General features: G+C 59.3%; 1 protein-coding gene across 4 annotated transcripts in view; it reads left to right on the forward strand.

Moving 5' to 3' along the window:
• LOC128828100 (adhesion G protein-coupled receptor E5-like) overlaps window positions 1–27,803 on the forward strand; it is a 39,878-nt gene that overhangs the window by 2,685 nt on the left and 9,390 nt on the right. For 2 of the 4 annotated variants that reach the window (XR_008443157.1, XM_054012470.1), the window contains exons 2-6: window positions 13,843–13,899; window positions 15,114–15,257; window positions 15,977–16,132; window positions 19,325–19,480; window positions 24,329–24,463. Coding sequence is in view for 1 of the 4 variants with exons in the window: in XM_054012470.1 (XP_053868445.1) it covers window positions 13,843–13,899; window positions 15,114–15,257; window positions 15,977–16,132; window positions 19,325–19,480; window positions 24,329–24,463 (648 nt within the window). In the remaining 3 variants the exon portion in view is untranslated. The remainder of the gene's footprint in view (window positions 1–13,842; window positions 13,900–15,113; window positions 15,258–15,976; window positions 16,133–19,324; window positions 19,481–24,328; window positions 24,464–27,803) is intronic. The other 2 variants (XR_008443158.1, XR_008443159.1) reach the window with 2 other exon arrangements.

Genomic DNA, 27,803 nt, shown 5'->3' on the forward strand with positions numbered 1-27,803 from the left:
CAGGCAGCGCCGTCTAGTCAGCAGAGTGTCGGCGCGGGAGTCAGAACACCTGGGTTCTTGCCACGGATTTGGCAAGTCGCTTCCCTGCTCTGTGCCTCAGTTTCCCCACTTGCGTTTTGTCAGTTGAGACTGGGAGCCCTTTGGGGCAGGGGCTGTCTCTCGCTCTGGGTCTGTGCAGCCCCTGGCACAATAGGGCCTCAATTTTGGTCAGGGCTGATAGTTGCTACCGTAATTCACTTAATAACGAGCATTCCCAGATCCTGCAGAATCTGGGCAGAACCAGCCAGCCAGGCCAGCTATCTTAGGAGCCTTGATGTGGATTTAGGGGCCAGATTTTAGATGCCCAAGTTTGGCACATGGGTCCCCAGCTGGGGGCTGGATCCTGCACTGCATGTTCCAACTCAGCTCCCGTTGGAGGCAGGCGCTGTCCTGCTGGTGCAATGGGCTCAAGATCGGATCCAGGGGGAGTTTGAGCTCCTGTAGCTGATGTTATCTTTGATGCCTCCGTAGATCTGTGTGGCACAGCCCAGCTGGCAGGTGCTGTGTGGCACAGGTGCCCGAGTGGTTCACGAGCTACGCTGGCACAGGGAAAATCCAGCTTCAATTCTCAGCTCTGGCACTGAATTGCTCTGTGCCTCAGTTTCCACAGCAGTAAAATGGGGTGAATGGTCCTTCACTTGGCTTGTCTGTTTGGGTCATTGGCTCTCAATGCCAAGGCTTGTAGGTGCCAAAATTGGTACAATGGGGCCTTGGTGCCATAGCAGTATGGCTAATAAATACAAGCTGTGATGGTAGGATTGGTGCCAGCCATTTGTTTGATCAGTGGCTTTGTTTTTTGCATTTGATTTCCTTGTTTCATAAAGCGGGGGGTGGGGGTTGAGAGGAGCTGGGAGCCAGGACTCTTGGGTTCTCTTCCCAGCTGCCATTTGCTCTGAGACAGTGGGTGAGTTGTCTCTCAGTGCCTCAGTTTCCCCACCTGTAAAATGGGGCTGGTGGCAGCTCCTTTCTCAGCAGGTGGAGCCATGTGGGCTGTGAATGCCCATGAAGCGCTTTAGGGCTGGATGGGGCCGAAGTGCCGCCAACACGCCGTCAGAGAGGGGCCGGCAGCGCTCGTGTCTGGGTGTCAGCCTTGGCCTGGCAGCATCTCTCCCCATCACCACTTGGCTGGCAGGGCTGTAATGAGAGAACTGACGTAGCGAACGTGTCTCGTCTCACGCAGCGTCCTGAGCTACGGTCCTGGGTGGGGACTGAGCTGCTGGGATCTGTCGGCAGATTCCTCCTTGGACTGTCTCCTGTTTGCCGGGGGCCATCTTTCTGGTACAACGGGGACCCAGACCCAGGCTAAGCGCTACCATAATACACGTAATACTAACTCCAGCCTTGCTGCCCCAAGCCTTGAAGCATTGAGACAGGTCCTCGAAAATCATGAGTGGCTTGAAAAAGATAGTGAGATTGCAACATTTTGGTTCCTTGCGGTCTCGTAACCCTGTGGCGGGGTGTCACATTTCTGAGCTCCACTCTGCCATCCAGAAGGTTAGAAACTTGCTTTTAATGAGAGCCCAGATCCTCAGAATCCCAGGAGTCCAGAAGCTGGGGCTTTCAGAAAAGCAACAACTGTCACGAGGCTGGTGGTAAAATCACAAGTGTCGGCAGCACCGTGATGCCCTTTGTCTCCTGTATCGGGACCCGGAGCTTTGGGAGAAATGGCTGGCTGGGGGTCGGGGTGGGGATTGGTTGTATCTCCAGGGGTTGGCGGGGAGGCTGTGTGTTGGGGGAGGGGCACCTTGTATCTTTCGGGGGGGGAGTTGGTGGATGAGTTAACCTGGCGGGGGGGGAGGTGAGCATTGTTTTGCCGGGTGAGGCGTTGCACAGCTGATTTCGAAATCAAGAGCAAAACCGAAAGGCGGGTGATGAGTTGTGGGGAAATGGTGAGAGGTCTGGGAAAATGACGGGTCCCGTAACCTCTCCTCCCCCCCCAAAACCCGCTCGTCTTGTGCCAGGGCTGGCACCTGGGCAGAGTGAGCATGAGCCAGCGTGTGTGGGGGGGGGGAGTTAATTCTCCCAGGTCACCATGGCAGCAGCGCAGGCACCACCTCCACTTGGTGCTGGTGGAATTGATGACACAAGGGGCAGATCAGTGGTGGATCAGGCCCACCTGGGGGATCAGGCCCCCGTTGTGAGATGCGGGGGCTGGGCAGAAAGGCAGATACAGTATCGGGGGGGGGGGGCAGTTCTCCGGATCTCCGGGGGGTTACTCAGTAGCAGCGAGATGCTGAGGCGATAACGATTCCTGGAAACTACCCAGGGCAGAGGAAAGCACAGGGGGGCAGAGCCCTGCTGGTGTGAATCGGCCCCTTCCATTGAGCTCAATAGGGCTAGGCCGGGTTACACCCGCTGGGGCCTTGCCCAGAACGTCAGGGGTTGATTCCAAGAAGAGGGGTGGAAGTGTCCGCTTTGAGAGGGGATTGGTGTCGGGTGGGGGAGAGCCAGGACTCCTGCGTTCTAGCCCCAGGTCTGGGAGGGCAGTGTGATGTAGTGGTTAGAGCAGGGCTCCCCGCACAGTGCTGTGGTTTGAAGCAGCAGCAAGACTGGGCTCCTGAGGGGTGCAGGGGGGGGAAGTGCAGTGAGTTTCCTGCCTCTTTCAAGGAGCAGGGACTTTCCAAAGGCACCTGCGCGGGGGGGGGGGGGGGGGGGGGGAGGGGGCGCTGCATCAGCTGCCGCCGCCCCCGCCTAGGCTGGGTGCATGGAGGGGGCTCTCAGCATCTGCTCGGCTGGGAAGGCCGGGACCGGGAGTCGCTGCTCGGTGTACGGCTGGGAATGTGGGACCAGTGGGGCTGGGGGAAGTTGTTGCCTCCCACGGGCCAGCAGTCCCAGGAGGGAGGGGCAAGGGATTGCCCGCGGGGTGTTCCCTGGGCAGGATGACATGTGGCTTTCGCTCTGCGTCACCCGCCCAGCTCAGGGGTTCCCGCCCTGACCTCCTGAGAGTGGTGGGGTTGCCCCAGAGCTCCACGTCCTGGGCAAACAGCACCTCGCTGGGCACTTTGCCAGCCTGTGAGCTGCACGTGTGTGGGCTGGTGGATTGGAAGAGTGAGGTCACTGGGGCACAAGGCTCTCGTCTCAATAACCACTGAGCACCAGGCACTGACCCTGCTGTGAACGTTTCTCCTGGTGACTAACGGGGCCCGGTCAGGAAGCGAATTGCACAGGCCAGCGCTCCCAGAACTCTGCCGCTCTGACTCCAATCCGCCCCCAGTGTCTCCGCTTGGCCCCATTCCACAATGGAGCCCTCGCCCCTGTCTCCTCTGCCCCCAGCCGGGGATATTTTCTACCTCCACCTGCCTTCTTTATTTCAGGTGCCTGAGTATTAATAGGAGACCGGGGTGGATTTTGTCAGCCGGCATCTCGCTCTGCCCACGTGTCCAGCGCCCGGCATTCTGCTCGGTGGGAAGGAAAGCGTGGGCAGAGGAAGTCTCCATTGTTATTGGTGGGAGCCCAGCTCTCAAAAATCTGGCCCGATCCTCTTCTTATTGCCCCTCTACATAAATCCAGAGTCACTCCAGTTATGCCAGTGGATTCACACCAGTGTCTGGTTTGGCTATCACACTCTTATTACTTAGATTACAGAAACTCAGAGACTCCACCCAAGATCGGAGGCTCCTATTGTCATGGGTGCTGCACAGACCCTGCCCAAGATCTAGGGGTCCCAAAGGTGGTGGGTGTGGCACAGACACCTAAGAGAGACAGCCCCTGCTTTGAAGAGCTTGCAAGCTACATTGATAACGTGTGGGAGGGGAAACCGAGGCGGAAAGTGACTTGCCCAAGGTCACCCAACAAGCAGTGGAAGAGGTGGGACTAGAACCTAGGTATCCTGACTCCTAGTCTTGTGGCCGAGCTGCTAGGCGGTGCTGCCTCCAGCCAGCATTATGCCCTGATGTTACTCGTTACTCTAGATTCCCTCTGGTGTAGCCGAGATCAGAGTCTGGCCCCCTAAAGTGGAACGGCTCCTCCCTATGTTCCCAGGGTTACAAATGAGACAATGGGGTCAGGTCCCCAGCAGATGTAAGGTGACCCCACTGACTCCAATGGAGCGATGCTGATTGACGCCAGCTGGGAACCTGGCCCATTGACCCGGCTGCGCTACGGCTGCCGGACCCCAGCTGGGCTCTGGCGTGGTGCTGCGCGGATGCAGATCTTAACCTTTCCTGGGGACACCTGTTGTCTAGTGCAATTCAAAGGCTGCCTTTCAGCTCCCCCTCCTCCGCCCCCCCAGCCAAATATTGTGGTTTTACAACCGCAGTGTCCCAGTTCACGTGTGGTTTTTCCTCTCCGCTGTTGCTGAGGGACAGATCCACACAACCCCTGAGGAGACTGACAGGCGGGCTGGGTTTCTGACAAGACCTCAGAATAAGGAACAGGCTGGGGCCGGAGGGCGGGGAGGGGCCGTGAAACGGGCAGGATGCAAAGTGCCGGCAAAGGCACCAAGAAGCAGATTTGTAAAAGGTTTTGCGATCAAATTCCCCAGCGGCCCAGACACTCCCCCCTCCCCGCCCCTGTGCTTGGATCTCATTGGCCAATCCAGCTCTAAGGGCTTGTCTTCCCTAGTGAGTTAACAGGAGACACAGCTCCCCCTAACTCAACCCCTGTCCACACACTAACACCTAGTGGTTAGAGCAGAGGGGGCTGGGAGTCAGGACTCCTAGGTTCTGTCCCCAGCTCTGGAGGGGAGCGGGGTCTAGCAGGTTAGCGCAGGGTGGGTCTGGGAGTCTGGACTCCTGTGTAACCCCAGCTCTGACACCCCCACTGAGTGACCTGCCTGCTCATCTGGGCCTCCATTTCCCCACGTGTGAAATGGGGATAATGATTTTGTTGCTCCTTGAGTGGAGAGCTGGGCAAGGCTCCCTGGAGAATGGCTGGAGACCTGGAAATGTCTGGCAGGGGCACCCAGGATGGGTGGTGCGGGGGAATCCCCAGCTCTGCCCACTGGGAAACCAGGCCGCCTGCTTGGCTCACCTGTCTGTCTTGCAGCTTTGGTCCATCCGTCTGTCTGTCTGTCTAACCTCTCCTGTGTAGCAGCTAGACCAGCGTTTCTGAAATGCGGCTGCCGTGGCCGGATGCTGCCACCAGTGGATTTTTTTACGGCCACGGCAGCCTCCAAAGTGGAGACTGGGGGGGCAAAGCAGTGGCCCCTCCCTGCAGGGCCCAGCTGAACAGCTGTTACCGAGGGCAGCGAGATGCTCCGGGCAGTGTCTCTGGAGCCGTGGGGCCGGCGTGCGCGGCGCTGGAGGCGGCTCTCCTCAGTGGAGGCAGCGGCTGCGTCCGGTCACCAGGACGCTCCCCTAGGCAGCTCCCCCCACCCAGCCGGGACTCCGCAGGCGGCTGGTGAGTTCCCAACCCACCTTCCCCGGGGTGGGGACAGAGACGGGCTTGTCAGAACGGCCACCAGCAGGAGTTGGTGGCCATACTCCGAGGTGAGAACCCCTAGGCTAGAGGCCCCGCCCAGTATAGGGCCCCCCATCCCCGTTAGGCCGGGGGCTGCACAGACCTGGCCTGAAATTGGGGTCCCCCGTTGTGCCAGGCGCAGTGCAGACATGCAGTGGGCGCTGAGTCCCTTTAAAAATATGCCTCCCCTAAAGAGCTCGCAGTCTAATTAGACACGGGGCAGAAAGGGAAACTGAGGCACAGAGCAGCAACGTGACTTCCCCAAGGTCACCCAACCCTGCCATGCTAGCTCCGTTCTTCCCAGTGCCCTGTCAGGCTGAGCTCCCACCCAACCCCACCCCTAGTGTATAGGAATTTCCTGACCTAGCCCAGCTCGTAAAGTGATTGCTAACAAAGACAATGGTGATGGCTCCAGAGAGCCCAGTTCCCCTCCTCCCCCAGCTCCGTGTGACACGGGGCCAAAGTGCAGGGCGAAGAGAGGAATTAATGATGGTTAGAGGCCTGCAGCCGGCTCTGGAAAGGCCCTGGCTGTCCATGGGGGGGGGGGGGGGGGCTGTGAGCGAGGGGGGCTCTGGCTGAACCATGGGCAAAGCGGCACCATGTCGTGACTGGACCCAGATCCAGTCACTCGCTGGAGCCCTGGGCAAAGTCTGAACCAGTCTGACCCCTTGCCTGGCCTCTGGGTGTCCTTGCACACCCGGGCACTAGCACCAGGGTCCCTCGCACCAAATAGTTGGGGATTGGTCCTGCTTTGAGCAGGGAGTAAGACTAGATGACTTCCTGAGGTCCCTTTCAACCCTGATATTCTATGATTCTATGAATCCCCAGCCCCTGGGTGTCCTCGCACACCCAGGCACTAGCACCCGGGTCTCTCACACTAATCCCCAGCCCCTGGGTGTCCTCGCACACCCAGGCACTAGCACCGGGTCCCTCACAACAGCTGCTGCAGGGCCAGGCTCCCTAGTGGGACAGGCTCTGTGCTCAGCACTTGTATCTGGGATGACCTCAGCGAGCCTTGTTAGCAACCTGCCCCACTGCAGCCCCTAACGGCTCAGGGCTTTCGACACCGCTTGAGTCCTGCCCTTCAGAGAAGTGGGGGGAAGTAGCCAGCAGATAAGTGGCCTCATGAAAAGGGAACTGATAAAACCCCTAGTTACCACCCGGATGTTTTCACAACAGAGCCGTCCTTGGCACTTCCCCCAGATCCCACAGTCTCGCTCCATGGGAGTCCATGGGGCCAGCCCCCCAGCTGGGGTGACAGCCTCGCTCCATTGGCATTGCAAACTACTGCCCCGCTCCTTTCTCCCCCAGCTCCCCCCGCCCCCGGCCCTTCTGCTTCAGCCCTGGGTGTTGGGTCTCTAGGTGCCGTCCGTCTTTGCCCTTTCTACTGGGACTGGGTCAGGTCACTTCCTCTCTTGCATTAGGTGTATTATGGTAGCAGCTATAGACCCCGACTGAGCTGGGGGGTCCATGCGCCGGGTGCTGCACAGACCCTGCCCGCGCTCAGGGCCCTGCTGTGCTGGGCGTAACACAGACAGCCCTTGCCCTAAGAGCTAGACAAAGGAAGGCCCTTGGGGCAGATTTTTTTTTGTCAAATCAATGGGAGTTAGACACCTCACTACCTTTACAAATCAGAGCCTTATCCCTGTTTTACAAATGGGGAAACTGAGGCACGGCGGGTGGCCGTGACCTGTCCAGGGATTCTGCAAAAGGACCAGAGAACTGAGGGGTGATCTCCAGAGCCCCAGCCCAGCGCCTTAATCCCCAAACCACCCTGCTGCTCTGTGTCTTTCCGCTTGTGCAAAACGGATAACAGCGTCCTCTGTATCGGGGCTCTCAACCTTTCCAGACCCCTGTGCCCCTTCCAGGAGTCTGATTTGTCTTGCGTACCCTGTTTCACTTCACTTAAAAACTGCTTGCTTACAAAATCAGACATAAAAGTGTCACTGCCACACTACTCCGGACAAATTGCTGAGTGTCTCATTTTCACCGTCTCATTATAAAATAAATCAATTGGAATATAAATATTGTCCTTACAGTTCAGTGTAGAGTACATAGAGCAGCATCAACAAGTCATTGTCTGTGTGAAATCTTAGTTTGTACTGACTTCGCGAGTGCTTTTTCTGTCGCTTATTGTAAAACTAGGCAAATATCTAGATGAGTTGACGTACCCCTGGGAAGACCTGTGCGTACCCCCGGGGTACACGTACCCCTGGCTGAGAACCACTGCTCTGTAAGACACGGGAGGCCTCAGCTGGAGTCCCGTGTCCAGTTCTGGCGCTGCGCTTTTGGGAAGATGTGGACACGTTGGAGAGAGGCCAGAGGAGAGCACCAAACATGATCAGAGATTTAGCAAACAAGACCAGTGCAGAAAGGTTAAAACACGAGGCATGTTTAGTCTTGAGCAAAGACGACTGAGGGGGGACCTGAGAACAGCCCTCAAACACCTCGAGGGCTGTTACAAAGAGGCCGGAGATGTCCACGGAAGGGCCTTCCTACCTGTACGTTTGCCGTGGTGGTGTAGCCCTGTCGGCCCTAGGATTTCAGAGACGGGGGGAGGGGTAATTTCTTTTATTGGACAAACTTCTGTTGGTGGCAGAGCGGCGGCTGTGGAGATCCCAGCCCTGGGGGGTTAAGAACAGGTTGGACAAACCCCTACAGGGATGGGCTAGGGATGAACTGGTCCTGTCTCAGCACAGGGGCCAGCCCAGCCCTGCATGTCTGATTGCACAAGAGCGGGGGTGCTGCTGGGGGCCTGCGGGCCCCTGGGGCCGTGGCTGCTTGGCCGGGGGTGGGAACGCCATGGGGCCCTTTGCAGACGGCCCCCACTGGTCCCAGCCAGCAGCTCCTGGGTTGGAATTTGAGCAGCAGCCGGTCCGGACTCCTGCCTGCACACCAGGGAATGGGGTTCATGGACCCGCAGAGAGCCTAGAGAGAGATTGACCAGCCATGGCCGCCGGCCACCAGCCGCCAGCGCTGGGGGGACTTGGCTGGCATTTCCGGCCCCAGCTGGGAAGCGGCGCCCACTGCCGGGACCCCGTGTGCGTCAGGGGAAGGGGGACACCCCAGGGGCGGCAGATTCCAGAGGAAACCGCAGCTGAGCCTGCCTGAGAAACGAAGCCCAGACTGTGCGGAGCTAAATCAACCCAGCTGTGCAGGCTGCCTCTGCGGGGCTGCAGGCCAGGAAATGGGGGGGGCTTAGCCCCCACCCCACCACCGCAAGGCTCTGTCATCTTAACCCCTTGTGGCCCCAGGAGGCACCGTTCTCCTGAGGCCAGAGCCTCCGGTTGTTAGAGTCCAGCTCCCGCACAGAGCAGAGCAGCCCAGCGGGGTGGGCTAAGGGGGGAGCGTCGTCGGCATGCAGAGGAGTAGGCTGTTATCCTGCAGTGGGGCGGCTGCTGGGAGGGGCACTCAGTAAACAGATGGGGGGGGTCAGTCACCCCTGTGCTAGCCTTGTGCATTGTGACAAGGGTCTACGAGGGAAATCTTGCCCTCGGTGCCCCCTGCATGGCCCTGCTCCTCCCTCCCCCCCCCCCATGGTGCTCTCCGTGCCCCTAAAGGCCCCGTTGACCTTCCCAGGTCTGCGCAGGTGTAGCCGACTGAGCTGGGGCTAACGATTCAGTCTGAGGATGCTGGATCCGGATGAGAGTTCGGCTCGTCCGCCGGTAGCCGGGCTGGCTCTGCCGGGTTGGGGTGTGTTCGTGCCAGCGCTGAGAGCGCTGTGTGCCCGTCACTCCAGTTTGTGCATCTGCCTGACACGTGTGTGTGTGTGTGTGTGTGAGTCACTTTTCCACAGGCCATTCCCAGAGTAGCCCCCCACCCCCGTCAGCCCAGCCCCTCCCCCCTTGGGATGTGCTCCTGCCCCAGAGTTTGTGCTCTGGCTGACGCCAGCCCGGATCCCTCCCTCCCGCCAGCAGCCGGGCTCTGCGGTGGTTCTGATCCAGCGCCCCAGGGCGAGCGCACGTCTGTCCGGCGTGGAGGAGGGCAGAGACGGGGACTGTCTGCACTTTGTCTGGGGCCGCGGCTGCGGGAGTCGGGCCCTTTCCATTGCGTCAGGGGGAGAATCACCCGTTTGTCCTGGATCATTTCTCAGCGCCAGCCTCTGTTCCTCCAGCGCCCTGGAGGTGGGGGGCGGCTCTGATTCCACCCCCAGACTGACCTCGGGGGCGGGGCATCCTCAGGTCTGGGATGGTACCGATGGGGCTGTGTCAGGGGGGGTCCCCGAGTGCCTGACAGTCCGTGCAGGTTCGGGGGAGGCCACAGGGCCTGATCCATCCCTCACACCGTTTCACAGGAGGTTACTCCAGATTTACACCCCCACGTAGGAAAGGAAAACTAAGAGCTTCTGTGCAGGTGGTGGTAACTGGGCCTGGTTTACAATGGGGTGACTCCTGGGGGCAGTGAGAGGAGACTCTGCCGCCCCCGGCACACCCCTCCCGGGCTGATGGTGCCAAGCGCCAGGGGTCCCTTGGGGGTGAAAGGTCTGGTCTGGGTGCTGCTCCTCTCCCCCCCCCCATGGCCCCCTAGCACCCCAGGAGTTAGCGTGGCCTCTCCTGTACCCAGGCTGTGGGTCAGATCCCTCCCTGGGGTGACTCCACGCAGACCTGCAGCCGGATCTGGGCACATCTCCTGCCCCTCACCTCGCTCCTCTCTCGTTCACCTCCCCAGCCCCCTCTGCTTGGCGAGGGCCCAATCCTGCCCCCCAGCCCGCTCCCAAACTTTCCATGCTCAGATTCCCCCTCCCCGAACAGCCAGGGGTGTCTCTGCTGTGGCTGCCGAGGGGCAGGATCGGGGCTGTTTGGGGGGCGGAGGGAGGGGCCCCCCGGCTAGCTGCGCACTGTCTCTTTAAGCGCAGCTCCTGACACCCCGCCCTCCCCATGAATGTTTATTTTCATCCCTTCTGCCCCCTGGGAAAATGGTCTTGGCCATTGGGAGGCAGCTGCTGGCCAAGGCCTGGAGGGGCCGATGGGACAAAGGGACAGTTCTTCTGTGCGCCCGCCTCCGGCTGAGACATGAGCCTGAGACATTCCCGGGGGAGCAACATGAGTCATCACCCCCCTTCCCCGCAATGGGGCCTTAAAACGTCAGGGGAGCCGGGGTGTGTCTGTGGTGGTGGCAGACCTGGAAGGGGAGTGCTGGATCGTACCCTGGGAGCACAGGAGATGGGATGAGTCCCCATCGGGTCGGGGGGGGACGTGCTAGATCCAGGGTAGATGTATTGGATCCAGAGAGCTGGCGGGGGTGGGAGGCTTGTCGGACCCAGGAGGGGGCAGTTCGGACCTAGAGAGCAGGGGAGACAGGTTGGACCCAGGGGGTAGGTGGGAGTCCGGCGGTCTGGGGGGCCATGTGGGACCCAGAGAGCAGGGGGGCCAGTTTGGGGGTTCAGGTGGGAATCCAGAGTCAAGGGGGGGAGGTTGGATGCAGGGGTCGAGGGGGTTCAGGTGGGAATCCAGGGGGAGGGGGAGTTTGGGTCTCTCGAGTGCCTGCGTCAGCTCTTGGATGAGGTTGTTTCATGATTCACGGCTTCCCGGCGCGGTGGGAGGGGACGGCGCTCACTGGTACTGGTCACCGCCCGGCCATTGCCGTCTGAGGGGGCAGCCTGGGGGTGGCGTGATACCCCGGCTCCTGCCGGCTACGCGGGACTCCAGGGACAGCAGCAGCAAGCCCTGGTTAAAGTGCTGGAGTGTTATTATTGCAGTCCTGGGCTGACCCAGTAGGGGGCGCTGTGGGGAGCGGGGCAGGAGCTCTGGCTGTGGGATACTCAGGGAGGGAGGACGGATTCCCTGCTAAGATGGTTGCACTGGGGCTGGTGTGGGTGGGGGGGGGCTGCATGGGAGATTCTGGCCATGTCCCTGGGGGGGCAGAGGGGGCCGGGCCCCACGATCACGTCTCTCTGGGCAGCGTCACGGCAGCTTTTCGCCAGTGGGAGGGTTTGAAGGATTCTCCCTCCATTCCGGCCTGGCTGGTGTTTGAGCAGCAGGGAGGGTCCTGGGGGCCCCTTATCCCTGCATCTAATGCTGCAGCAGGCTGCTGGTATGTGTGACCGTACGTGTCTGTACCTCTGTGCCCGTGCATGAGTGTGCGGCACACGTGTGTGCCCGTGCGTGGGTGTGGGTGCACCGGTATGTACATCTGTACTTGTTCACAAATGTGAGCACACATCTGCACGTTTGTGTGCATGCCGGAGTGTGTGTGCATGTGAACACTAGCATGTGCGGTGTGTGTGCCGGGCGTGTGGGTAATTATCCTGCTAAGGCACCATGGGGACTCGGGGGACAATTGAGGGGCCAGACCCAGCCCAGCATGGACACTGGGGCTGTGACCTTGGCGTGGGGCTGTGGCGCCCCCTAGTGGCTGAGGCTGTGCAGTGCCGCTCTGTGGACACAAAGGTTCGATGGGGGTGAGGGAAGATGTTGGGGGGCTGGCCTGGCCTTGGGGATCAGGTCCCCTGTGCTCCAGTCTAGTGCACGGTGCTGGAGACTAACAATGGCTGGCAGGCATCGTTTGAAATGAGTTTGGCCCTGCTTCCAAGCTGGGCATCTGGACTCCTGGGTTCCGTCCCAGCTCTGGGATGAGGGGAGTGGGGTCTAGAGGTCAGAGCGGGGACTGGGGCCCAGGACTCCTGGGTTCTATCCCCAGCTCGGAGGGGAGCGGAGTAGGGTCTAGTGGTTCAAGGCATCAGGACTCCTGGGTTTTATTCCTAGCTCTGCCCCCGCACCAATGGACCATCTCAGAAGAAAGGCCTCCAAGGGGCCAAAGCCCTTCGCCCCGGGTGGGGTGGGGTGTGTCCCAGCAGGGCTGGGGCTGCCTGGGAACAGGCCCTGCTGCTGCCCCTGTTCTAAAGAGTCCGAATAGCCAACACGTCCCCTCTCAGGGCAGGACTAAGGCTCGTGTTTGAACTGGGGGGGGTGCGGGGGGGGGGGACGTCACCCTCAGGACCGACTGTCCTGGGACGCGGCACCTTCTCCATCACGTGGAGTCGAACAGACGGGCTGTCCTCTCTCAAGCTCTGCGCTATCTCCATCCCCAGCTACGGGCTGGATGCAGGAATCCCTGGGTCATTCTCTGGCCCGTGCAGTGGGAAAGGCCGGATCAGCCTGCTCCCTTCCTGGCCTGAGAATCTCTGAATGAATGGCTCGGCCTTCGCTCCCCGGGAACTGTGATGCCGTCACCTCCCCAGCTCCCTCGTCCTCCATGGAGTCTCCCCGGGGGAGATCGGCCGGAGCTGAATTTCAAAGCCGCGCCCCCTTCCTAGCTCCCTTCCTAGGAAAGCACAATGGGGTTCCACAGCCTGCTGTGCTTCCCCTTTCACATCACCTCGGGCACTCGGCCCCGGGTCCTTTATCATCTGGTTCTTCGCACCCGCGTGTGGTTAATGACTCAGAGCAACAGGCTATAAATAAACACCAGCAGGAGAGGGCGGATCTGGGCCGATACCTGAGTGAAAAGCAGATCAAGAGCAGCCTGTGTTGTCTTTTCACCCCATCCCCCCTCGGTGCTTCCCCTTTCCAGGTGGGTTTGTCCATTGCATGGACGCATTGGGTGACCTTGGGTAAGTCATTACCCCTCGCTGTGCCTCAGTTTCCCCATCCTCCCTCTGCCTATTGCCTATTGCCATGGCTCACTGTGTGTATGTGCAGCACCGAGCGTTATGAGCGGGGCTGGATTTCTGATGAGGCACAGGAGGCATTCTATGGGGCTCCTAAAAATTCAAACTTTGCTGCTCTCAGGTCCCAGCAGGGGGCAGGGTCGGCTGAGGGGGCGAGACCCCCACACAGCCCTGTTCCTGGAGCGCTCCTTGCTCCGCCCGGCAAACAGTGTCACCTCCTGGGGGAGGGGCAGTGAGTGCGGGCTGGGGGGCACGGCTTGGGAGAGTGGGTCTCTGGGGGAGTTCATGGGGCAGCTCTGGGCAGAGAGGGTGGGGGGCGCTGGGCAGTTGGTGGAGAGGATCTTGGGCAGCACCTAAAATTTAAAAGTGGTGGGGATCCCGCACAGCCCGTGGCAGTTAACAGCTTCTGGGCAGCAGGGGTACCCTCCAAGTCGCCTCCAAGCCGGGGGCGGGGTGAGACCGCCGAGCCCTTGTGCCTAGGTGCACCCAAAATGTAAATCCAGCCCTGACAATGGTGGGCTCCTGGTCTTTGTTGTTAATACACACAGTAAAAGACCCAGTTGCCCTGGCCAAAAGTCCAGTTCCCAACGGGAATCAGGTAAAAATATTACCAGGGATCCCAGCTGGGGCTGATTTCCCAGAGCACCAGGATTCTGCATTTTTAATTCCACCATCGGCAGGGCACTGACTGGCCATTGGCCCAGGAGTGGCAGGATGGGGGCGGCTGGGGGTGTGTGCAGCTGAGTGGCGGTTACCATCTGCCCATGGTGCCTTACCCTGTCTCTGCCTTCCAGGGCTCTGCATCGCCCTGTGCCTGGGGGGCACCATGGCCCAGAATAACGGCACACAAGGTAAGGCTGATTCCTCCTGGCTAACCTAACCGAGCGCTCCCAGCTGCCCGGGGTGTCTGCCCTCCGCCCCTTTCCCTTGTGGGAGGAGAGCAGAGTCAGGGGTCTGGCGAGCCGGGAGCAGCCCCTTGGTGTGGGCGTCTTGGGGTGGGTTATAGAGCAGGGTGGGTGCATGCAGGGGAGAGGAGAAGGCCCCTGTGTAGCCCTCCCCTTCCCTTCCCAGCCCCGTGGCCAGCAGAGAATAGACACTGGGGCCCAGGGCTCTACACTGGGGGTGGATTGAGGGGCAGATCCCCTTTGTAGCCAAGGGCTGTGTTATTGACCAGCCCGAATCAAACCCCTGATGGCTCAGACGTTAGAAGTGGTATTTGTAGGTGCCCCCCCCCAAAATCAGACTGAACTGAAACCTGGGACCCACGTGCCCAGCTGGGGGGTGTTTGGGATCCGGACTCTGCGCCCCGAGCCCAGCTCTGCTGCGAATCCCCCGGTGCTGCTCCCACCCTGCTCCGTCTGCTCCCATCCCAAGCCCTGCAGCCGGCTAAGCTGTGCTGGGATCCTTCCCCTCACGCTGGCCAGAGGGACGGGTCCCAGCGGAGCCCCAGGCACTGGGCAGCTAAAGGATCCAGGAGCCCCCGTAGGCAGGTCACAGTCTGGGTCATGGGAGGCAGCTCAGGATCCAAACTAGCCTCGCGCCCGACTCCGCTCTCAGTCAATCCAGAGCAGAGCTGGGCAGGAACTTCCCAAGGAACCATTTTTTGCCAGAAAATGCCGATTCGGTTCAGAGGAATGTTTGGTTTTACTCGGGAAAAAATGGCGGGGGCGGGGGGGGGGAATATGAAAAAATTTTGAAAACGAACAATTCCCGTTTTCCGGTTTGGAGCGAGGTTTCGATTTGAAATTGACGCTAATGAGAGTAACACTGACAGCAACAAAAAGGAGAAAAATTGGGTGAGATCGAAAACGTTTCACTTGAACCGACGCCCGGCTCCGGCTGCTCTGCCTGTCTGTGCCGGGGGCTCCCTGGGGAGCCAAGGCCCCTGTGCAGCCGAGGGCAGCTTGTTGCCAGGCGGTGGATGGCGTCGGAGCTGTTTGCCAGGCTCCCAGGGACGAAAATCAGTGAATGGGGCGTGTGAAAGGAGTCGATCCCACTGTGTGTGGGGGGCGGGGGGAGCCGCTCTGCACCGGCTGACTCTGCCAAGCTGTTCCCGCCCCTGCAGGTACCACTGAGAACTGTAACAGCCATGTGCTATGCCCAGCAAACGCCAAGTGTGTGAACAACACCCACTGCACCTGCCTGGATGGATACCAGACAAGTGGGAATCACCCCGTCTTCTTCACTGACACAATGGAGATCTGTGACGGTAACGGGGCTCCCACGTTGTCCTGGGGGGGCTGGGACAGAGCAGGGCATTAAGGGCCGGAGCAGCCAACTCCACTGACTGCAGGGCCTGCTGGGGGGGCTCAGCCCGGCTGGGGAATGAGGGGGGGCAGCAGCACGGGTGAGCGCCGCCCTCCTGGGGATCGAACCGGGGCCTCCAGAGTGAGCAGCAGGAGCGGCTGCAGCAAGAGCCAGGAGTGTTGGGCTCTGTGGATTGGGCACAGGGTGGGGGGGCCCATCACACTGACCCGTCTGAACCCCAGCCTGGGCCCTAGTCAGCCCCTGGGTGTCCAGGGGCAGAGGGGCCCCACGGGAGCAGAATGGGGCAGCCCTGGCTATACTCCCTTCCCCCACCCACAGGGATCCAAGGAGGGAGGGGGCAGAGGAGAGGCAGCTTTTCACCCCCCCCAACACACAGGGAGCCTGGAGCCCCGGGGGACGTCTCCCCCCCTCCCCTCACATGGGGGATCTGGTGTTTGAGGGGCTGAACCCCCCGGACCTGGGACAGGAGGCTCGGGGGGGCTGCTTCCGACATTCCAGCAGCAGAAATGGGTAACTGAGGATCGGGCCCTTAATTACTAACCGCTCAGGACCCCGGTCGCCTGGATCCCGTCACCCAGCGCAGTGGAGGGGGCTGAAGGGGGTGATACAGGGAACGTCTCCCTGCCAGGACTGTACAGAGCGTCCCCTCTTGCATTACAGATATTAACGAGTGTCTGGGGCCGAGCCCGCCAGACTGCGGACCCAACGCAAACTGCGCCAACGTGGCTGGGAGTTACTACTGTGCCTGTATCCATGGCTACGGTCCCAGCTCTGGGAAAGCCAACTTCACGCATGCAAATGAGAGCACCTGCCAGGGTGAGCGTTCCCCTGACCCCCACCTGCTGAGACCCCCCCCCTCGCACACACAAATGCTCGTTCCAGGCCTGGTGCTGCACCGAGGCTGCTGCCGGCTTTGGCAGTGGCTCAAGGGCGTCAGCGAGGCTGTGATGAGACGTGACCCTCGCCTGCTCCCGCAGAGCATGGGGCCGGGCTCACCCGTGTGCCCGGTGCTTGGACAGGGAATAAACCCTCGGGATTAGAAACAGACCCACAGAGCAAACTCCTTGTGCTGCAGAGATGTGCTGGGGAGAGGGGAGGGGACCCTTGCTGGCCCCAGCACGCAGCATCTGAGCTGCTAGTGCCCCGCTGAGCCTGGGAAGTGGCCCCGGGAACAGCTCTGGGAATTGGGCAAAAACGTTCTTGAATTCGCCCCCGTCCCCTATGGCTTGAGCTTCCGCTCGGGGAGGCAGCCATGCTCTGCTCTGGCCTCCAGGGGGTGCAGCTGCTAGTTCGAGGGACCCTCCCACTGCCACAAGCTCCCTGTGTGGGCAGCGCTGTGAGGGGGCATGTGCTGTGCCTGGCATTGCCAGCCCAGCCCCAGGCTTCCCTGAGGCACCCCGAGTTCCAGCAGTCTGGGGTGGGGACATAGGGTTGGTGTTTGTCAGCTTCGTGTGCTGTTCTGGCTCTGGGCGGGTCGCCGGCCCGGCAGACCTCCATCGACGTGCCCAGACAGCCCACAGAGTCAGATGAGTGGCAAAGGTGCTTGACCAGGTTTATCGCCAATGCAGCCCGGTGCCAGCGCCCATTGATGCCACATGGACACAGCCACACGTCTGCCTCTGACAATGGACCCGACAGTTACAGACTGAGACAAACCATCCGGGATAAACAACCTACTTGTGTGTTTCACAACATGCTTCTTACCCCCCTTATGCCTTTCTCCTGATGCTTCAGACAAAACATTCCCCACCCGTCAAACTATCTTATCGTGCGCCAGGCAGGGGAATCTCGCGCTGGGATGTGGTTACACAGTCACTGGGTCGTAGCAATGCAGGCAATACCGGGGCCGAGTTGGTGCACCGGACGGTGAACTTGCAGACAAGCCTCTGCTTTGTGTCAGGGTGTGACTGGTGCCTGGGGGTCCCCACTGAGATTGCTCCATCCGGGCAAACTGCAGAGTGGGGCCGACAATCCCCCAAACTGCTGGTTATTTCTAACACTTAGATTCACCAAACCAGCAACAAAACAGCTGCTCCGATACCGTGCTGCTCACCCAGAAGCCAGAAACACAGCTCCCGGCTCCTTTTCTAGTGTGGCTTTAAAGGCAGAAGTTGGGTCATTTAGCCGGCAAGTTCCTTAACCCTTTCTGGCTCAGTGTCCCACAGGGCCGGACTTTTGCTCAGAGCATCACTTCTGCTGACTTTGGTTCGGGCCTTGTACCAGGCCTCTGCTCCAGGCTCTCTCTGCTCCAGCTCCATGTCGCTCCCCCTGGGCAGTGCTGGGAGGGGCATGTGCTGGGACTGGCATTGCCAGCCCAGCCCCAGGCTTCCCTGAGACACCCTGGCTTCCCGAGGCATGGCGGGGGACACCCGGGTCAGCCAGCTCCATGTCGCTCCCCCAGGGCAGTGCTGGGAGGGGTATGTGCTGCGACTGGCATTGCCAGCCCAGCCCCAGGCTTCCCTGAGACACCCTGGCTTCCCGCGGCATGGCGGGGCACACCCGGGTCGGCCAGCTCCGTGTTGCTCCCCAGGGCAGGGAGTTTGCCCAGGACACAGACCGAGAGGTCTCTCTGGGCTCGCAGTGCAGTGGATTGGGAGACCCCTTTGCGCTGGTGAAGCTGGCGCATGTACCAATGCCAGTCCCCTGGCAGGGGAGACCCACATGCTGGTGTCTCCACCAGGGGATGCTGGAAGCTCCCAGCTGCTAAATCGCTTCGTGCTGGTCCCTGTCTGTGCTCCCTGAGCCCCCGAGTCAGCAAAGCACATGCTTGGCTCCAGCCCTGCCCAGCTACGCACTTAACTCGGCTCCAGGGGGTCTCAAGTGCATGGCTGAGCTCGTGACGACAATCCCAGGCACTAAAAAAATCAGATTCACTTAGAAAATCACGAGCTTTAGAAAGTCCAGTGAGCAAGGGGCAGTGTGTGGAGTGAATTGAAAAGGGGCAAATTCAAAGCAGATACAGGGAAATACTCCTCCACCCGGGGCAGCAGTAGCCTCTGGAACTCCCTGCTACCGCGGCCTGGAGGCTGTGAATGTGTCAGTTTTAAAGAGGGACTGGCTGTTTCTCTGGGGAATGACAATGCCTGGAGCTGTGCTAGTTAATGGACAATAAGAGGGAAAAGAAGAGGGAAAAGCTCCCACTTCAGGGCTTTAGCCGAACTCCGACTATTAGAGACCAGGAGAGACCTTCATAGGGGCAGATTATCCCCTGGCTACTGCTGTGGGACTCTTACACCTTCCTCTGGAGCACCCGTCGCAGACGGGATACCGGGGTAGATGGGCCCTGGGGCTGACCCAGGCTGGCAATGCCTGTGTGTTCCTCTGTGATTGGAACCTGAGGGGGATTTCTGCCAAGTCCCATTGTTCCCACCCCTTGGGCAACTCAACTTCACACATGGACTCCAAAATCTCCCCAGATCTTGGCCCCACTGGGGCTTGGCTCATAGCGGCCACAGTGGCTGTTCTGGGTCTGAATGTCCCCTTCCATCTGTTATGGTCACGGCACACACACAGAGTTAGAAAAAAACCTTATATCCTCTCGCTGGCAGGCTGCAGCTCAACACAGGGTTATTCTTAGACTCCAGAACCCCAGCACACGAGGACCCCGAACAGAGATAGACAAAGCAGGCTGCTCCTGAAGGCAGACGGGCACAACTAACCCCACTTGGCTCTAGGCTGGCCCTTCGGCAGACACACGGCTGAAAACCCCAGATCACATGCTTGTCACCTGAGTCCCCTAGCCCACAAACCGGTCCAGGAAAGCCCCTTGCAGATATAAAGTGAGAGCTTGTGATGCTAACACAGTTTTCAATACACCATATTCTCGAGTGGCCGTTCCGCTGCCGGAGCAGCCTAGTGTGGCCTGAGTGTAGCTGAGAATCAGGCCTGTGATTGTTAAGCTCCCAGGGTCCCAGGGGCCTGGGTCCCATCACCCAGCTCAGCACAGGTGGGTGACACAGGAACGTCTCTCAGGCAGGATTGTACAGAACATCCCCTCTTGTGTTGCAGATATTGACGAGTGTCAGGGCCTGAGCCCGGCAGACTGTGGACCCCACGCAAACTGCACCAACGTGCCTGGGAGTTACTACTGCACCTGTGTCGATGGCTACGAGTCCAGCTCTGGGGAAGCCAACTTCACGCACGCGAGTGAGAACACCTGCCAGGGTGAGCTCTCCCCTGACCCCCACCTGCTGACACCCCGACCCCTCGTGCCCATTCCCAGCGAGGGGCCGCACCTGGGCTGCTGCCAGCTTTGGCAGTGGCCAGAGGCCTCAGTGAGGCTGTGATGAGACATGACCCTCACCCAGGCTCTCTCAGAGGTCCAGAGAGGCACAAGCCACTTCCAGCTTTTGAGGCCCCTATGCATAATAAACATACAAAATGAAGACACATGAAAACAAAATAAGGCACCAAAAAAAGAGTGAGACATAATTGGAATATTTTTGAAATTAACAAATGCTTTTCTAGCCTTTTTCTGTGCAAATCTAATAATTTTTGAGGAAAAGTCTAACTTTCGTGCAATGTCACAGTTGATATTAAGCATGGCGAGCCCGTTCAAACACTCTTGTCCCGTAGTTGAACGGTGATAGTCCTTTACCTGCTTCAACACATTGAAGGTTCATTCACCTGAAGCCACTGATGCAGGCAAACTGACAATACTTTTAACTCTTTAATATGACAAAATCTATATCAGTTAACAAAAAAATGATGTCCTTTACCAAATCACATCTCTTATTTGCTTAAATTTGCAGTTTTAAGCTGAGTGTGTGGGTCACATTTTGGTCCGATGGGGACGCGCATAAAAACAAGTTGCAAAACTTATCAAATGCCAAAAAATTAACAAGTGTTTAAATTTGAGGCCCCCTATGAGCTTGTAGTCCAGGCCAAATGGCCTCCTGCCCCCCCCCCCTCTGATTGGCTCTGCCCTTGCCGGCTCCCACAGAGCATGGGGCCGGACTCACCCCTGTGCCTGGCGCTTGGATGGGGAATAAACAGACCCACGGAGCAAACTCCTTGTGCTGCAGAGATGTGCTGGGGAGAGGGGAGGGGACCGTCTCTGGCCCCAACACGCAGCATCTGGGCTGCTAGTGTCCCGCTGAGCTGGGAAGGGGCCTCGTGTCTGGGCCATGGAAATAGCACAGTGCGCTCTGTCCCCTATCGGCCCTGGGGAGAAGAGAATAGCCACAGCACGGTGTGCCCCTGGCATGCCCCCGATCCTCCCCCATGGGCCCTGGGGGGCAGGGAATAGCTGCAGTGCTGGGCACCCCGGCCTCGGCCCCTACATCAGGGGCCAGGAGCAGGGTGGGGGCAGGACCCCGACAGCAGCTCCCCACCAGCTGGGGTGGCCCCTTTTGCAGGGTGGGGGATTCTCGAGTGGCCATTCCGCTGGCAGAGCAGCCTAGTGCCGCCTGAGCGTAGCTGGGAATCAGGCCTGTGATTGTTAAGCTGCCAGGGGCCCGGTCGCCTGGGTCCCGTCACCCAGCTCGGTGCGGGTGGGGTGACCAGACGTCCCGATATTATTGGGACAGTCCCGATTTTAGGGGCCTTGTCCCGTGTCCCGACCTTACATCGGTCGGGACGCACTTTATGTCCCGATATTGGGGGACCGCGGCAAGCCGGCACCGCTCCCCGCTTCTTCCGGGCCCTGGGGCAGCGCAGCTGAGCTCCCGGCGCCGGCCCCCGGCCGGCAGGAACCTGCAGAGCGCTGCAGCCCCACTCCCCAGGCACACACAGAGGCAGGGGCGGGGCTTGTAGGCGCCGGCAGCCGGCAGAGAGCGCCCCTGCCCCTGCCCCCGCCCAGTGCAGGGAGCTCTTTGGGGGGCGGCTCTGATTGCTGGGTGGGGGGCAGGGATGGTAGCCCGGCTCAGCTCGCGTTGCTCCTGAGTCTCCAGCCACTCGCTCTAGGTAACTGCTCCCTGCTCGGCCCCCTTTCCTCTGGCTCCCCGGTTCCAAAAGCCGCCAGTCCGGGATTGGGTTTAGAGGAGCAGCCCCTTAGCCATGCTGCCCGCCCTGCCCTCCTCTGGGAGCGGAGGAGCTCTCTGGAGTTAGGGCAGTCTTGCAGACCCAGCCATCGCTGTTTCCAGAGCCGAAGTCTCTTCCCCTGGAAGGGAGGGGATCTGGGTGGAAGGAGGCGTTTGTAAATGCACCAGTGCTGTCGAGTGTAGCTGAGAATCAGGCCTGTGATTGTTAATCTACTGGGAGCCCGGTCGCCTGGGTCCCGTTACCCAGCTCAGTGCAGGGGGCTGAGGGGGGAGCGGGTGAAACAGGGAACGTCTCCCTACCAGGACTGTACAGAGCGTCCCCTCTTGTGCTGCAGATGTTGACGGGTGTCAGGTAGGATGACCAGGCGTCCCGATAAAATCGGGACTGTCCTGATGTTCAGTCGTTTGTCCCGCGTCCCGATGGATGTATGGTTGGGACGCCATTTGCCCCGATATTCTGGCTCGGGCCTTTTTTTTTTTGCTTCAGCAGCGCTCTGGACCTGCCCCCCCACGTGTCCCGATATTTTGTTCATGTAATCTGGTCACCCGAGTGTCAGGGCCTGAGCCCGGCAGACTGTGGACCCAACGCAAACTGCACCAACGTGGCTGGGAGTTACTACTGCACCTGCATCGATGGCTACGAGCCCAGCTCTGGGAAAGCCAAGTTCACAAACGCGAGTGTCTTTCCCCCCACCCAATACACACCCCCCTGGGCTCATTCCAGGCCTGGTGCTGAGCCGGAGGCTGCTGCCGGCTGCAGCAAAGGCACCAGATCCACTCACTGGGGCTGTGATCAGCCGTGACCCTCAACTGCTGCCCCAGCGCGTGGGGGCCAGGATCTCCCCTGCCTCGGTGTTTGGATTGCCCCCTTAGGCAGCCAGGACGGCCTGACCGGAGAAGGGGCCGGGGCGTTCCAGGCCCTTGTTTGCGACGTTCAGCCGGTAGTTAGAGCTTGTATCAAGTCCTAGCCGGCCGTTCCCATGGAAACCGCCCTTTACACCCCCGTTTGGGGGGCGCAGAGCACCGGGCCCGTCGAACTGGGAGAACTCAGGAGCCCATTGGTTCAAACGCTTCCCCTGGCAGAGACCTCGCCCAGCCGTTCCTGCGCCCAGCCCCCGGCCGCGTGGGATAACCCCAGCCAGTGTCCTGGGGCGGGTCTAGGCACAAGAAGAAATCAGCGCCGCAGGTATCTCAGCCAGCGTCCCGGGGATTGTCCGGGGATAGCTGGTATCGGGAGCCGTGCGGAGAATCCCTAGGGCTTGTCCCCGGGGGGAATTGATGGCGATCGCTGTTCTCTTTGGAAGTGCACTGATTATTCCAGACCAGAGTGTCCGGATGGGGAGCGATTCCACAGGAGCTGTTCCCGTCAATTTCCCCATCTACTTAAGCCCCTAGAGACACCCAATCTCAGAGCTCCCTGCAACTCGGAGCGAGTTTGGAAGCCGCGGGACACCCGTGTGCCTGAGGGAGGGGAGAGCTCTGGCCGCACCACCGAGAACCCAGCGCATGGCGCCCCTTCTCCAGCAGACAGAGCATCGGAGCTGGGGAAAGCGCTTTGGAGCTGCGGCTGTGCTGTGGCTGAATGTGTGTACAGCACCTGGCACCACGGGGCCCCGGCTGCGGCGCTACCTGCTATAAACATCCCAATCGCACCAGGACGGGATGGATAAGGACGCTGGAAGCTCCGTTCCCATCCCGCATGGACTTTTGGTAACCGTTGGGGGCAGAACCCGATTGTACGTCGTTTCCAGAATAAAGCAGGTTCTGGAAACGCGGAGCCGCCTTGGTGCTGTCAGGAGAACCCGCGAGTGTCGCAGGGTCGAGGGGCGGAGGAGGCAGCACTTGGCAGGATGCAGCCGGTCGGTTCTTACAGGGTCAGTCGGCCCCGGGAGCAGCTCAGCCTCGGAAGAGGTAAAACCGTGGCCCCGGCCAGGCTGAGACACAAGTCACGCTGGCACTTGCACAGCACAGACGGGATCAGAGCTGGGGCCCATCTAGCCTGGTATCCCGGCTCCAACGGGCCAGAGCCAGATGCTGCAGAGGACGGTGGAAGAGCCCTGCAGTGGCAGCCGGGGGATAATCTGCCCTCACTTCCTGGTCTCTAATACTCAGCTGGGCTGAAGCCCCACAGCAGGAGGTTTTCTCTCTTCCCAAATGTTTGTGCCCTTTAACTATGATCACTCCGGCTGTTCTCATCATCCGTAGGAATGTCCAGTCGCTCCTTGAATCTTGCTAAATTCTTGGCCTCAGGGACTCCTGTGGTGGGGAGTTCCACAGGCTAATCGCACATTGCGTGAAACAGCCTTTCCTCGGCTCAGTTTCGAATGTTCCCCTCTTCTCACTTCCCTGACTGGCCCTTGCTCACGTGCTATGAGGTGGGGAGAACAGAAGCTCCCCATCTCCCTTCTCTATCCCCGTCAGTCATTTATAGACTCTTAACAGGTCCCCTCTTACATTCACTCTAAGGTGACAGTCCCAGTCTTTTCAATCTCTCTCCGTAGAGGGTTTTTCCAGGCCCCTGATCATTCTCATTCCCTGTCTCTGAACCCCTCTGGTTCTGCACTGTCCTGTGTGAAGGGGGTGCCCAGGGCAGCTCATGGGTTGCAGAGGAGGTCACCCCACTGACTGATCTCCAGGCATTAGACTAGCCCTCATGTTATTCTCTATCCCCTTCCTCCAAAGCAGCTCCCCATTTGTCCCTTCCAGGGGCAGACGGCTCATTCGGGCATTGCCGTCTGCACTGATATTGCGGCACTGGGCATCGCCAGATCCGCTTGGTAGCTTTAGCAAGCAGCCGGCGCGTGTCCTGGCAGGGCTGCTTTTCCCTTCCCAGCTGGAGCGGCTCATTCCGGACAATAGCCAACTCGCTCCCGGTCGCTGACCCAGTCACTGAACTCCTGGCTCTAACCAGCCCCGTTCCCCAGAGCACGGTGCATGTCGGACGCCTGGATTATCCCCCAGCAGCGTCACCGCTGTGCCCAAGGTACAGCTCCTAGATCAGCCTGACCTAGCGCTTTCTCTCTCCTTGCAGACATTGACGAGTGCCAGCGAAACACCACAATCTGTGAGCCCCACGGGAACTGCATCAACATGCTAGGGAGTTACATGTGTAAATGCAGTGAGGGATTTGGGAAGAGTCAAAAGGATACGTCTAAGATCTGCACAGGTACAACGGGAGCTGGAAAGAGTCATGGGAAAGGGATGATGTTTCTGGCTTGTCTGCAGTGTTGCTAAGGTCTGGTGTTGCCTTAAAGCCCCACCTCCCAGAGTCACGTGATTCCACTTTTGCCTAAAATCAAAATTAGGTCCTGCTCCACGTGACGGAGGAAAAACTGCCAAACATTATGCTGGGGTGACCGACAGCTCCCAAACCAGAGTCAAACAAAACGAAGCCAAAATGGATTGTTAAAAAGAAAAATCTCGTGATTTTTAAACCAATCTCGTGACTTTTTTGCAGCCTGGCTCACGGTTTGGGGCTTTTATTGATTGGTTGGCGTTGGCGATGCTGTTAATGCACGGCCACTGAGCTTACCCAGGATCTCTGAATCTAACCCCATGCCTGGAGGGTGAAACTAACCAGGTTGCTCTGAGGTCTCACTGTTTCTCTGCGCCACACCCAGGCAGTGTCTGTTCTGACTCCCAGCCTGTCTTACACATTGGAAACTGAGCCCGGGGACTGAACGTCGCCATGTCTCTTGCCATGCTGCTTAATTCCACCGCGGCACCAGCGTAGGGCCTTGGGGACGTCATTAGAAGCTGCAACATCCCCCCAAACCTGCAGCTGCAATCAGAGCCCAAGATGCTCTTTCGTAGCAGAGCTTTGAGGTGGGGGCAGGTCAGGTCTTTGCAAAGCAAACTGGGCTGAGACGGAGCCGAGGACTCTGTGTTGGATCAACCTTTAATACAGCTTGGGCTCAACAAGCCCATTAGTTTCTGGAACCCCATTAACCAAACCCTCAGCACCTGCTAAGGAACTGGCATTATGAAGGAACAAGCCTTGGTCATTAGCAGGAATCAAACCCCGGCCCTGCCTGTTGAAAGCACACATTTCAGCTGCTGGAGCTAAGGGAGTAACTCCATTAGCTAGTCATTGTAGCAGGCTGTTATGGGAACCAGCCACTAGAGCAGGACAAACTTGCTCTCTCCTTGTTCTGTGGCTCAGTGGCCTTCGCTAGATGCTGGCACATACAAGCCCCCTCACAGGCATGGCGTAGGCCCGTTGCCTTCCAAGAGGTTTAACAATGGAGCAAAAAGTTGAGTTTCCTGCCAAAGGAACAAGGGATTTTTTCCAGCCCTGATGCACTCCCGAACTGAGCCAGGGGACACAAAGCTCCTCTCAGTGAGGGGGAGCAGAGGGTAAAATCTGAATGGTGAGGCAGGGGAGACACATTCTTGGCCTTCTCTGGAGCAAGCTGAAAGGTCTAGTGGGTCGGGTCTGAGACGGAGACTCAGGAGACTTGGGTTCTAGTCCCAGCTCTGTTACTGCTGGGTGTCCTTGGGCACTTCCCTGCCTCAGTTTTCTTTCCCACCTCTTGTCCATTTAGACCAGAAGCTCTTTATGGCAGTGTGTGTGCAGCGCGCTGGGTGCTGCCTTTATGCAAATAACGACCGAGGGGAAGGGGCGTAGCGGGAAATAGCAAAACCCGCTGTCACGGGAAAGAGAGAGAAGGGGAGTCTGAGACAGAGCTGCTGGAACACGGCCCAAGGGAAGGATCCGTGAGTGCTCTTGACTCTCCCCACTGATTGACTTGTTTGCTGATGTCCAGGCAAAGGGGATTTTAGCCACAAGGTTTTCTGTGTGAAGCAGAAGCGTTATGAATAAATATCGGGGAGAGCTTAGCTTTCTTCTGTGGCCCTGTCCCTACTTCCTCAAGAAAGATCGCCACCCATCTGTCCCCAGGGATGGTGACTGATAGGCCACTGCTGATCTGAACGCCAGGGGGAGGCAGCAGAACAGCTCTGCATGCTGATCCAAGACTCCTCGTTCACCGGCCGACCCTTCGACTGTTTGGGTGGATAAATGTCTGTGATTTTATTGGCAAACTGTTTGCTCCGAAAACTTGTCATTGATGTTGTACAATTGGTTGCCTGAGTCCTATGGTCTTTCTCTGCTTCCTGATTGGACGACTGAAATGTTGGGTTAATAAGTAGGCAAATGTCGAATTCCAGCACTCGTTCCTGGCTGGGATTTCCGGGAGAATCAGTCATGGCCGTTTCCGCAGCGGCTCAACCGCTTCCCCCAACCCCTGGGAATGACAGACGATGCGCCCGTCCCCCATGCGTCGCCACCAACTCAGTGCTGCTGTATGTGAAATGGTCACAAAGCGGGGCCAGAGCCCCAGTGGTGTCAATTGGTGCAGCACCACTGACTTCAAGGGGTTTTCGTCCCAGCTCTGCTTCTCCAGCTCTCATTGCCCCAGACAGGACTGCAGGCTCCTCAGGGGCTGGCCGGAACGAGTGCGTCTCTGCACGTACAGGTCGGGTCTCTAGGTAGAAAACCCCACTCCCTGCATGGGGTGAGTGACCTCGCTGCACCATGGAGCCCCGACATCCCCCGTGTATCCCCCTTTGCCCGGCAGCTGGCACTACCCGTGTTGGCAGCCTGGCGGGTGCACGGCCCTCCAGCGTTTGGCTAGATCACGGCAGGGCTCTCTGTGCCCGGGCAGGGCGGGGCCCGTCTGTCAGATCAGACTCTCCACAGCGGTGAAAGGCCCCAGGAGGCAGCAAGGGCAGTAAAGTCCCCTCCGTTTGGGGCCGGATTGGTGACCCACTGTGTGGCGACTCCGGCTGGGGCTATGCTGGGGGTCAGGCTGGGCGGGTCTCTTCCGGCTTCGGCTTCCACAGTCCGGATCGGCAGCGAGTGTCGAGCTGGCGTCATCCATCCGAGGGCTCGGTGGATTCGCCCCGCGGGGCCCTGGGCCTGGGGGTCACAGCAGGGTCCGGGAATGGATGTTGTGGGCCCGCTGCTCACTGCGCAGTTAGGAGTAGGGGGATCCCCTGGATCCAGCTGGATTCCAAACAACCCGTTTACCAGCCGTGCAGGGCCTGGCCGCATGTGGGGGTCTGCGGGCTTCTGCCATCGACCCCCGTGAGCCACCAGAGAGCAAAGAAACTAGATTAAAGGGACAGCACCCAATTCCCCTGCACTCCCCTGGGCACAGCCCACACACCCTTCTCCTAGTGCTCCATGGGAGGGGCGGGGCTGGGTGTATCGCGAACAGGTCTGGAACGCTGCTCTTCTGACAACTAGCTCCAGTTCAGCGCCCCCTTTCTTCTCTTCCACCATTGCAGCTCCCGGAGTTGCGGCTGCCCCGTGTCTTGGCCGTCTGGCCAGGTCACGCTGTGATCCCCATTCTGGAGGAGCCTTTCAAAGTCAGACCCCTCTCTGTTATGCCTGCTAGCGAAACCCTTCTTCTGGGGCTCCTAGCCCCACTCAGGGCTTCCTAGCCCCCCTTGCCTCAGGCCCCCACCACTGGGCCCAGCCCTCGGGCTGTATAGAAGCCCCA

Source organism: Malaclemys terrapin, chromosome 23 (assembly GCF_027887155.1).
Source record: "Malaclemys terrapin pileata isolate rMalTer1 chromosome 23, rMalTer1.hap1, whole genome shotgun sequence".
Classification (NCBI taxonomy): Eukaryota; Metazoa; Chordata; order Testudines; family Emydidae; genus Malaclemys; species Malaclemys terrapin.